Raw genomic sequence first — 12217 nt, 5'->3', positions numbered from 1 at the left:
CCCTAATGCACTATCTCCACTTTGAAATAGGCTAGAATCACTGTAAAGTGTATTGAAACTGAGGGGCGTGGGTTCGAACCCCAGAAGGGGTAACTTTTTTTTTTTCTTTTTCTTTTTAACATATTTTATTAATCTCCCAGATCCCTAATGGAAGAAAAAAGTGTTTCATTTTAATAATATAATTTTTGTAGGTATTTTTTTTACTAAATAATGCCAAATTTAATAGCAAATATGATACCATATATTTTCAAAGGTTAATAAAATAAAAACTACACGGTAAAAGTATTTTATATTTTGCAAGACCAACCAATATACATTTAAGAAAATTTAGGCAAACTTTGAAAACAGCCCCTCATTGTGCAAAATTTTAGGAATATTTTAAATAAGGCTTTTTACACATGGAAATGGTGAAATAAGTGTTAAAAGTGGGTTGGGTAGGGTTACATTTTTATACATATCAAAAACATTTCGTTTAAAAACAATCATTTTGCTTGTTTAATTTGTTACCTAAATGTCATTATTTGTTTCTTAACAATGAGCAATAGGAAAACATTTTTCATAATGATGATATTATAGATTATTTAGAGTTTCCTCATTTCTGAAAAACACCCTTTTAATGGCAAAGTTTAAGTTAAGAAAAATGTCCATAACTCATAAACCACACGGTAAATTTTGTTTAAATTTTGCATACAGGTGACATTTAAGGCATATAACTGTCCTATGTTGTCAATTTTACAGTTCCTTATAGTGACCATTAGGGGTGTACTACCTTAAGTTAAAACCAGTTAACGATGCGTTGCGGAAGATGGATATTATATCATTTTTAAGACGGATGAAGCGAAATAAATTGGATAACAAGTAAAAATGAAATGATATGTATACTTACTTAAAGGTGGTGAAATCAAGTGGCCTAAAAATGTTGATATTAGGTCGAAATATTGTACGAATTGTATAATGTTCGAATGATTTTGAGGACAAACTGTTCAATTAATATACAAATAACAAAAATATGTCTGTAATATCAAATAATAGTTATGAATAAATTGTTAGATATAATCAAATCTTAGTTACATATTGTTTACTTATTTAAAAAGATTAAACTATTTGATTAAACACAAGATTGCATATTTGTTTACCATTCGGAACTGCCTCGGCTATTATCTATAATAACCTCGGAAACAATACGGATTGAAAGTAGTTCTACCACGTGGTTTCAGATGTAAACAGAAACATAGATAATGTAAAACGAATGTATATATTTGACATGTAATGTCTGTTCCGGTACTGTTATGCTTGAAAATATGTCTGACAACAATTTGTAATTTAAATATGCCCACTGATGTTCAATTTTAAACAAATCCGACTAAATGTCAACAGGTTGGTTTTTTGTACTTTCGGTTTCTACAACCATAATAATAAATATATAAATAATGTATTGTTTGCTTTTGTACCTATGCATTCACCTATTTAAGGTGGACTTTTACCACATATATTGGAAAAAACTTGTCAACAACTCCCAGCATTAAATTACTATTTGTTTACATGTTTAGTTTCTTAGCGTAGGTTAGACCGAAATACCGCATCCGTTCTGTGTATTCATACTATTGTGTTCGAGGTCCTTATCCGAAGACTGACGGAAAGGGCCGAGTAGTTGCGATTGATTTGTTTACAATTCACTTACCGGGGTATTTAGGTATAGAACCACTAAATATAATAAAAAATCTAATTGTCAAAACAACCTATTGCAAATATTTGTGATACATTTTAAACAAAATGTCCGTTGCGCAAAAAAAACCCAAGAAAACAACAACAAAAAAAAACAGAAACAACAACAACAAAAAAAAGCAAAAAAAAAGCAAAAAAAAAATAATAAATAAATAAAAAAAACAGCAAACAAAGAAACAAACTCCGTTGCGTATTTTAGTCATACCTCTTGTTCGTCATTAGAATATAGACCGGCTCATTCACGCGTTATTTATTATAGATAAAAACGATAAAAATAAAAAGAATATGATATTTATTCTAACATGGTACTATCACTTAAGGTAAACGATCACTTAAGTTAAACGTCTATTTCGATTCCTTAAAGCTCGGTCAGAAAAGCTATTTTATATTTGAGAATATGAAAACTGTGATTTTGTAAAAAAAAAAAAATAGACAAAAGCAAGACTAAAATTTTCCCCATTGCTGAGAATACGAATACATATCTACTAGCCGCGTGCTTGCGGCGTCTAATAATTTTTCAATATAAATAAATATTTCTAAAACTCTGCCCGTCGTCAACTGAATTTCTTTTCACAGTTTAACTAGAGTGAAGATAAGGACTTGGTTACATAACAGGTCGTTCAAACATGTTGGCAGACTAAACAGTCTAACAGTGCTTTTATAATATAAAGGAATATATGAAAATTTAAAGTCAGACATGGATAAAAATTCACAACAATCTTCTTCAAGCTGTGATGGTAGCATTACAGACGAGGAGAAATCGTCTGACATTAAAACAGCCAATGATAAATCTACTGTCGATTTCAGTGAACGAACTTGGAAAGAAGATTTCGCTCTGATTGTCGAAGGCGAGAAGCTGTTCGTGTCTAAGGCTGTTTTGGCACTTGCCTCTCCAGTGTTTGATCAAATGTTTCAGTCAGACTTTAGAGAAAAATATCAAACAGAATTGAATCTTCCTGGAAAAAAGGTGCAAGAAATGCGAGATTTTCTGAGGTCAATTTATCCCGGTATGAGCGAATGTATATCTGATGAGAACGTGTACAGGCTACTACCTCTGGCCGAGGAATATCAGGTGACTACTCTGGCAGCCAAATGCGAGAGATTCCTTATAAGTAGACTTAACAAAGAACTTACAGCAGACGACACGAAGATGATGTTGCAGACAGCTGCGATTTATAATATGGAAGATTTATTTGTCAAGTTGTTTGAAGAGTTGCCAGAACAGTCTGCTAGAGATATTATTTCGGCAAAAATTCTTCTACCTTCGACAATCGTTCCAAAGATCCTGGATAAATTGATGGGGCGTCTGGACCAAGTCAGAGAGCAGAAATTATGGTATGAGGGTATATACAATTACCTTGAATCTGGTTTTTCCCGCACAGAGCAACAAAATCTCGAGATATATCAAGGTTGGAAATGCAAATCCATACATCTTAAATTGAATGTCGATGATTTAAAGAAATCCAAAACGCTACAAACAACGCAATTCAAGTTTTTGGATTTTGAGGAAAATTGTAAGGTTTCTGTTTATAGCAATGGCACATTGAGTCAAATATTTGTTGACATTTCGTTTGATAAGCACACATTAGAAACATCAAAAGTAACAGTCCATGGGCGATTCGTAATCAGAAATGTCAGCTATGAAAATGAAAATTACAAGTCTACATTTGAGATGGAATTTGGAGCAACAAAACTGGAGCAAACAGCGACGATGGCAAATACATCCAATCTGTATACAAAAACATATGGATATATGCACTACAATTCTATGGACGCAGAAGTTCATCTTTTAGCCAAAATACAAGAGGTATAAAAGCGTACAGCCTTATTATTTCCCTGTATTTGAAGTACAACAGATAAGTCAAGCTACTTTTAAGAATTGCACAGCAAGGAATTCATTGCATACATTATCTTTGAAAACAAAAGCTATAAAATCTATAAACTCGTAAACAATAGTTATGTACACGAGAGAAAACTAAAATAGTATTGCAATTAGTGATAAACAAAGAAAGTCTATAGGAGGCCAAATCTGTTCACTAAATATACTAACTCTAACATTTCATTAATACCGGTATCTGAAATAGTTTTGGAAACAGACATATCTAAGATTTGTAGAACTTTCAAGGACTCTTTTCACAGTTATTTTGGTGATAATAATTTTGTTATTGAACTTACCATTTGATGCTATTGAAATACATGATTGTAAACTAAGATCGTGACTTGGATGTAGTGGAAACGAAACTGCATCAGAATTTGAGATATGTGCAGTTGTGAACTTTAAACAGCGTTAAGTCAGCAAATAAACAAAATATTTACCGTTACTTTCTGAATAATACATGTATATAAATATTATTGAGAGTTATTTCAAAGTATTGCGAAACAAGTGATATGCAAGTATTGTCAACTGTTCACATAAATGTAACCTTTAAAATGTAATGAAATTTCTAAATATTGGAATGTCGAATATTGATTATTGTTTAACTGCCATGAACTCATGATTAGATGACTTCTCTTTTAAAACAAAAGTAGAATATTTCAAGTAATTTTTATGTTTTATTTACATATTTTCAGTGTGTACAAGTATAGACATAAAATACATATGGCCATACTCATTGCTGAATTTTAAAGGGAGACACAGGCAAAAGTTTCATTTATTCGTTTTGGATTTTTCCTTCATTATAATATAAATGTCCTCAAAATGAATACACTAGGTAGTCACAGGAACACAACTTTTCTCGTGATATGGAAAAAGGGTGGTTTCCTAACTTGACCCATGTGGGCAGTTTTGAGCATGTACAAATCATCTTAAACCTAGATGTTTGTTTTCCCATCTTTTTCAACTTCTCGAAGCTGTCAATGAATAACTTGCTTTATATAGTGAGCTTTGAGATTTTTTATGACCAAGTTGAAGTCTCGATGCGTCGAAGTTTTAGTATAAGTCCCTTGAGCTTCGGCTTACCGAAGTTCTACTGTATTCTTTTTACAAGATCGCCTATATCCTATACATCACAGGCTATATAATCTATTTCATTTGGAGTTATCTTATTAAGTTATTACCAGGATACAATATTGATGGTTGTCTTAGCGTAGTTGAAATAGGACCAAACGATTTATCTTGAATCTTCAAAACATTTTTTTCTATCAGATTGTCCCATACAGTTTGATATAACTAGTCGGTGGCTCCTACAAATTTAAGGTAATTGGTCCAAAGTGCAAGGTCACCACCACCGCCTTGACCAATAAAAGTTAAATGAACCAAATAACCAGAGAACACTTTGTCCTGTAGTCCTAAGATTTGGTGTCGAGGTTGGTCATAACTAGTATATGACCCATATTGATTCTGTGGTCAAGAGAACAAGGCCATACTGACGCATGGAATACTGGTCCCATCAATGACAATAGTTTCTTCGGTCATACAGTTTGCAAAACATACAAGTTGTAATATTTGTTATTTCAAACACGCAGGCACGCACGTCACACACACACACACACGCGCACGCACGCACACACACATATCACTTAGTAATATGACACATTGCATTACTTATAAATCTTACAATTGACTCTGATAAAATACATGCATACATAAGCATGTAAATATGTCACGGTAACAGCCACTGAGTATAGTATGGTTTAGATTAAATACTGATTGTCACAGTTTTAGACAAAAAGTACTTAAGTTATTCAACTTATTTGTATAAATTGCGATCATATTATTGTATAACAAACAGAAATACTTCAGACAAAACATGCTCTTTATTGAACAAAATATGTCAAGGCATGGTATACATGTATTGCTAAATATATATAAAAAACCAATGCAGCGAAGGTTAACTATTAAACTCAACCAATCTTGCTCCTGTCTCTAATTTGTTGTGTTAACGGTTACAATTTACATGTTCTAAATTATATTGTATATATACAAAGTCATGTAAAAGTTATTAACGCGTCCTTCTCACGATATCTATTCATAAATTGTTAAAAATTGATTTGACAATGAGTGAATGAATAGATGAAAGAAGTATTGAATATATGTAATTGAAGAGGCCGAGATCAATGTATTGATTACCTCGAATGTATTGAAATACTCGTGAATGTGTGCTCGGTTTTTAAGTTTAATAATAATATTAATGGTTAAACTCTGCCCGTTGTCACCTGAATATCTTCTCACAATTTAACAGGAGTGGAGATAACGACTTGGTAACATAACAGGTCGTTCTTTAAGAAAAAAGGAATATATGAAAAATTATATTAAGACATGGATAAAAGTTTACAACAATCTTCTTCAAGCTGTGATGGTAGCATTAGAGACGAAGAGAAATCGTCTGGCAATGATAAATCTACTTTCGATTTCAGTGAACGAACATGGAAAGAAGATTTCGCTCTGATTGTCGAAGGCGAGAAGCTGTTTGTGTCAAAGGTTGTTTTGGCACTTCTGTCGCCGGTATTCAATCGGATGATTCAGTCAGACTTTAGAGAAAAAGATCAAACAGAATTGAATCTTCCTGGAAAAAAGGTGCGAGAGATGCGAGATTTTCTGAGATCAATTTATCCCGGTATGAGCGGATGTATATCTGATGAGAACGTTTACAAATTAATACCTCTGGCCGAGGAATATCAGGTGACTACTCTGACAGCCAAATGCGAGAGATTCCTTATAAGTAGAATTAACAAAGAACTTACAGCAGACGACACGAAAATGATGTTGCAGACAGCTGCGATTTATAATATGGAAGATTTATTAGTCAAGTTGTGTGAGGAGTTTCCAGAACAGTCTGCCAGAGCTGTTATTTCAGCAAATATTCTCATACCTTCGTAAATCTTTCCGAAGATCCTGGATAAATTGATGGGGCGTCTAGAACACGTCAGAGAACAGAAGACATGGTATAAGGGTATGTACAATTACCTTATATCTGGTTATTCCCAATCACAGCAACAAAAACTCGAGATATATCAAGACTGGCAATGCAAACCCCTACATCTTAAATTGAATGTTGATGATTTAAGGAAACCTGACATGCCACAAACAACGAAATTCAAGCTTTTGGACTTTGAGGAAAACTGTACGGTTTCTGTGTATAGCACACGTTATGCAAATCAATTATATGTTGACATTTCGTTTGATATTAACAAATGGAAAACATCAAAAGTTACAGTCCATGGGCGATTTGTTATAAGAAACATCACTTATGAAAATGAAAACTTAAAGTCTACATTCGAGATGGAATTTGGACCAACCAAACGCAAGCAAACGGCGACGCTGACGACAAATACATCCAATCTGTTTACGAAAACAGCCGGATATTTGCAGTACAATTCTTTGGACGCAGAAGTTCATCTTATAGTCAAAGTAAGCCAACACAAGAGGTAGAATAGCGTAGAATAGTGTACATCGTAAAGCTTTCTATGATTTGAAGAAAATCGGATAATTTAACGTATCAATAGTATGGCATGTCATTGCATTACATAGTTACGTAATATTTGAAATAAAGCCATGAAAAACTATTTAAAAACAATTGTTATGTACACGAGAGAATTCTATACTTAGTGAAAAAAAGTTACAGGAGTTGAAATTTGTTTACTAAATATGCTAACTCTTACATTTCATTAATGTATGAGACAGTTTTGGAAACAGAAATATCTTAGAGTTTTTTTTAAAGCTTTGAATGACTGTTTTGACAGTTGGTGATACTATTTTCGTCACTGAACTTACCATTTGATGTCAACAAATAATATGTTAACTAAGATCGTGACTTAGATGAAGTGGAAACAAACAAAACTGCATCAAATTTTGGATTATGTACATTTCACTGGAGAGGAACTTTTACACGAGGGATGGAGTTCTTATGATAGATAACTAGTCAGGAGTTCGTTCTTGTGATAACTGTTACGGAGTTCGTCGGAAAACCTTTTTTATAAACTAAAGAAACACTCGTCAAAAATGGTAATTTTAATCTTTAAAAAAAGAGTTTGAGGTGCTTAATTAAACATTGATGACTAAGTTTGCCTTACATTTTGTATTATGGTCCAAATATAATTTATAGTCCATTTTTTTTACTCCGTAACAGTTATCACAAGAACTTCTGACAAGTTATCAAAAGAACTCCATCATTCGTGTAACAGTTCCTCGCCCGTGCATTTGTGGTGAATTATAAACAGTGTCAATATTATAATGCATCTATATAAGTATTATATCAGTATTATAAAGAGTTGTTTCGAAACATATAATTTGCAAATATGGTCAACTATTCAGATACATGTAGCCTTAAAATGTAATAACATTTTCAAATATTGTAATGTCGAAAGTTAATAACTGTTTAACTGTCATGTACTCATGATAATATGACTTCTTTTGAAAAGGAAGAAAAAATATAAAAAGATAAAAGTTTCAAATTTTATTCGCACAATCTCAGTTTGTGCACATAAAGATTCAAATTGCATATAGTCATACTCATAGCTGAATTTTAAACAAAGATATGATAAACATACATATATAACCAATTATATTCTACATGCAAGTCAAGTAAATCCATAAATAAGGTACATGTATATATCTTTATGCCTTTACATTTATGTTGTGATCGTATGTTTGTTATATTTTGTGACAGTACACTGTTGTATGGCGTGAAATACAACTGTTGTATGGTATGAAAGTAGAGCTGTTGTATGATGTGACAGAACAACTGGTGTATGGTGTGACAGTAAATCTGTTGCATGGTGTGACAGTAGGGCTATTGTATGGTGAGACAGTAGAGCCGTTGCATGGCGTCACAGTACAGCTGTTTATAAATAGATTGTTTACATGATCAAATTTTGTACGAAATGTGTCAAAGACCATTGAGACCAAAAATAAATAATGTTTTATATTGATGCATCTCGAGGTTTATATCCAAAGATGATTCAACAGACCGGATCTTCATAATTGTTTTTCTTTTTTCTTTTCATAAAAACATTGTTTATTTGAAAAACACAGTATAAATAAAATAAAACATACCGTAAAACTTCGGTAAGTCTTCTTCTAAGATGTTATCTACTTAACAAATCACTCAACACCAGAGGTCTTACGTCTCAGAGTTGACAAAGATAAGTCATTTTCAGGGTCGTCCTCAGCCATTTGAATCGGAAATTTGGAGACCGCTGGAATCCAGCATGTCGGAAGCTGTTAGCAAGTCTGAGGACTGACAGCATGCCAAGCTGTTTTGAACACGTACAAAGCATCTCAAATTGTGATGTTTGTTTCCCCGTCTGTTTCAACTGCTCGAAGCTGTCATTAAATAACTTGCTTTCTTTAGTGAGCTTTGAGATTTTTTATGACGAATTCGAAGTCTCGATACGTCGAAATTTTATGTAAGTCCATTGAGCTTCGACTTTCCGAAGTTGTACTGTATTTTATTACAATATCGTCTATATATTATACATCACAGGCTATATTATGTCTGTAATTTGAAGTTATCTTATTAAGTTATTATCAGGATACAATACTGATGGTTGTCGAAATAGGACCAAACGAATTGTCTTAAATTTTATCATTTAAGGCTTCAAAACAATTCTTTTTTCCCCAACATATTGTCGAATACAGTTTGTTATAACTATCAGATGGCTCCTCTGCGATAAGGTGAGTGAGCCAAAGGTCAAGGTCAACGCGGCCTTGACCACTAAAATTTCATTCGACTAATAACTCGAGAAAAGTTTCGGTCTACAGTCCTAAAATTAAGTGTGGAGGAAAGTCATGGTAAGTACTAATAAAAGTATTTCCCCTATTGAAATTGAGGTCAGTAGGTCCAATGGTAGTCACTTGACCACTGAAAGATTGACGAACCGAAAAACAAGGGAACGCTTTGGCCTGTAGTCGAAGATGTGGTACCGGGGTATGTCATAACTAGTTTATGACCATTTTCGATTCTGAGACCAAAACGTCAAAATCACAGATACGCATGAAATACTTGTCTCACCAAGAACAGTAGTGTCCTCGCTCAGACAGTTTGTAAAACATATTAACATTGTATTTCAAACACGCGCACTCACGCACGCTTGCACATTCATATACATACCTTACTTATTTAGCACTTGACTCTGATAAATTACATGTACGAGTGTGTAAGTACGTAAATATGCCACGGTAACAGCCACTAAATTGGGGGATATAGGCACATTACAAGTTTTTGAATTAAATACTGATTGCTAATTTGAGTTTAGACAAAAATACTTAAGTAATTCAACTTATGAACTACGATGTAACATGCTATTATACTGTATTACAAACGTAAAGACCTCAGACAAAAACATAGCCTTCTTGAATGATATGTCAACGGATAGTAAACAGAAAGAAAATGTACTTGCATAAACTCCTAAATAAACATAAAAGTCAATGCTGCGAAGGTAAATTTTCTTTCCTAATCTAACTTTTAAACTGAAACAATCTTGCTACTGCCTTTTTATTTGTTGTTTTAATTTGATTAACATAATCTTAAATGATACAAATTAATATATATATATACATTATTGACGTGTTTTTCTCATTATCAATTTGTAAACATCTGAATGCAATTTATAAAACTGATTTGGCAATGAGTAAATAAAAGAATGATTTATTAATTGTTTCTGATTAGGTCTCCAGTCAATATACTGATAACGTTATAAACACAGTTGTGAATGTGTGCTCGGATTTAAACTTTTATATAACACTACAGATATTTATCATGACTGGTTTTAAGTTAAAACCAGTTAACGATGCGTTGCGGAAGATGGATATTATATCATTTTTAAGACGGATGAAGCGAAATAAATATGATAACAAGTAAAAATGAAATGATTGGTATACTTACTTAAAGGTGGTGACTTACTTACTTAAAAGTGGCCTAAAAATGTTGATATTAGGTCGAAATATTGTACGAATTGTATAATGTTCGAATGATTTTGAGGACAAACTGTTCTATTATTATACAAATAGCAAAAATATGTCTGTAATATCAAATAATAGTTATGAATAAATTGTTAAATATAATCAAATCTTAGTTACATATTGTTTACTTATTTAAAAAGATTAAACTATTTGATTAAACACAAGATTGCATATTTGTTTACAATTTACTTAATGAGGAATTTAGGTATACAACCACTAAATATGATAAAAAATCTAATTGTCAAAACAACCTATTGCAAATATTTGTGATACATTTTAAACAAAATGTCCGTTGCGCAAAAAAAAACCCCAAAAAAACAACAAAAAAAAAAAACAACCAGAAACATTAACAACAAAAAATAGCAAAAAAAAAAAAAAAAAAAAAAAAAAAAAATAAAAAAAATAAATAAATAAAAAAACAGCAAACAAAGAAACAAACAAACTCCGTTGCGTATTTTAGTCATACCTCTTGTTCGTCATTTGAATATAGACTGGCTCATTCACGCGTTATTTATTATAGATAAAAACTATAAAAATAAAAAGAATATGATATTTATTCTAACATGGTACTATCACTTAAGGTAAACGATGACTTAAGTTAAATGTCTATTTCGATTCCTTAAAGCTCGGTCAGAAAAGCTATTTCATATTTGAGAATAAATATTTCTAAAACTCTACCCGTCGTCACCTGAATTTCTTTTCACAGTTTAAGTGGAGTGAAGATAAGGACTTGGTAACATAACAGGTCGTTCAAACATGTTAGCAGACTAAACAGTCTAACAGTGCTTTTAGAATAAAAAGGAATATATGAAAATTTAAAGTCGGACATGGATAAAAGTTCACAACAATCTTCTTCAAGCTGTGATGGTAGCATTACAGTCGAGGAGAAATCGTCTGACATTAAAACAGCCAATGATAAATCTACTGTCGATTTTAGTGAACGAATTTGGAAAGAAGATTTCGCTCTGATTGTCGAAGGCGAGAAGCTGTTCGTGTCTAAGGCTGTTTTGGCACTTGCCTCTCCAGTGTTTGATCAAATGTTTCAGTCAGACTTTAGAGAAAAATATCAAACAGAATTGAATCTTCCCGGAAAAAAGGTGCGAGAAATGCGAGATTTTCTAAGGTCAATTTATCCCGGTATGAGCGAATGTATATCTGATGAGAACGTGTACAAATTGTTACCTCTGGCCGAGGAATATCAGGTTACTACTCTAAAACCCAAAATTGCGAGAGTTCCCCTTTATAAGTGACTAAAAAAAGAATTCCAGCAGACGACACAAGTTTGATTTTGGGCGGGAAAAGCTGCGATTTTTTTAATTTATGGAAAATTTATTAGTCAAGTTGTGTGAGGAGTTGCCAGAACAATCTGCCAAAGATGTTATTTCGGCAAACATTCTTTTACCTTCAAAAATCGTTCCAAAGATCCTGGATAAATTGATGTGGCGTCTGGATTAAGTCAGAGAGCAGAAATTATGGTTAGAGGGTATGTACAATTACCTTAAATCTGGTTTTTCCCGCACAGAGCAGCAACACATCGAGATAAATCAAGGTTGGAAATGCAAATCCATACATCTTAAATTGAATGTCGAT

The 12217-nt window shown here is 32.6% G+C and overlaps 2 protein-coding genes across 2 annotated transcripts; both read left to right on the top strand.

The window, feature by feature from the left end:
* The first annotated feature begins 2323 nt into the window (after nt 1-2323).
* Nucleotides 2324-4041, top strand: LOC132746580 (uncharacterized). The gene has a single exon (XM_060735780.1). The coding sequence runs from the start codon at nt 2423-2425 to the stop codon at nt 3536-3538; it is 1116 nt and encodes a 371-aa protein (XP_060591763.1). The 5' UTR covers nt 2324-2422; the 3' UTR covers nt 3539-4041.
* Nucleotides 4042-5811: 1770 nt separating this feature from the next.
* Nucleotides 5812-9016, top strand: LOC132746579 (BTB and MATH domain-containing protein 38-like). Its single transcript, XM_060735779.1, has one exon. It carries the CDS (start codon nt 5984-5986, stop codon nt 6542-6544), a length of 561 nt encoding a protein of 186 aa, XP_060591762.1. The 5' UTR covers nt 5812-5983; the 3' UTR covers nt 6545-9016.
* The last annotated feature ends 3201 nt before the right edge of the window (nt 9017-12217 follow it).

The sequence above is a fragment of the Ruditapes philippinarum genome, unplaced genomic scaffold, assembly GCF_026571515.1.
Source record: "Ruditapes philippinarum isolate M1 unplaced genomic scaffold, ASM2657151v2 ctg4189_1_1_1_1, whole genome shotgun sequence".
Classification (NCBI taxonomy): domain Eukaryota; kingdom Metazoa; phylum Mollusca; class Bivalvia; order Venerida; family Veneridae; genus Ruditapes; species Ruditapes philippinarum.
This window is presented reverse-complemented; position numbering and strand designations above follow the sequence as displayed.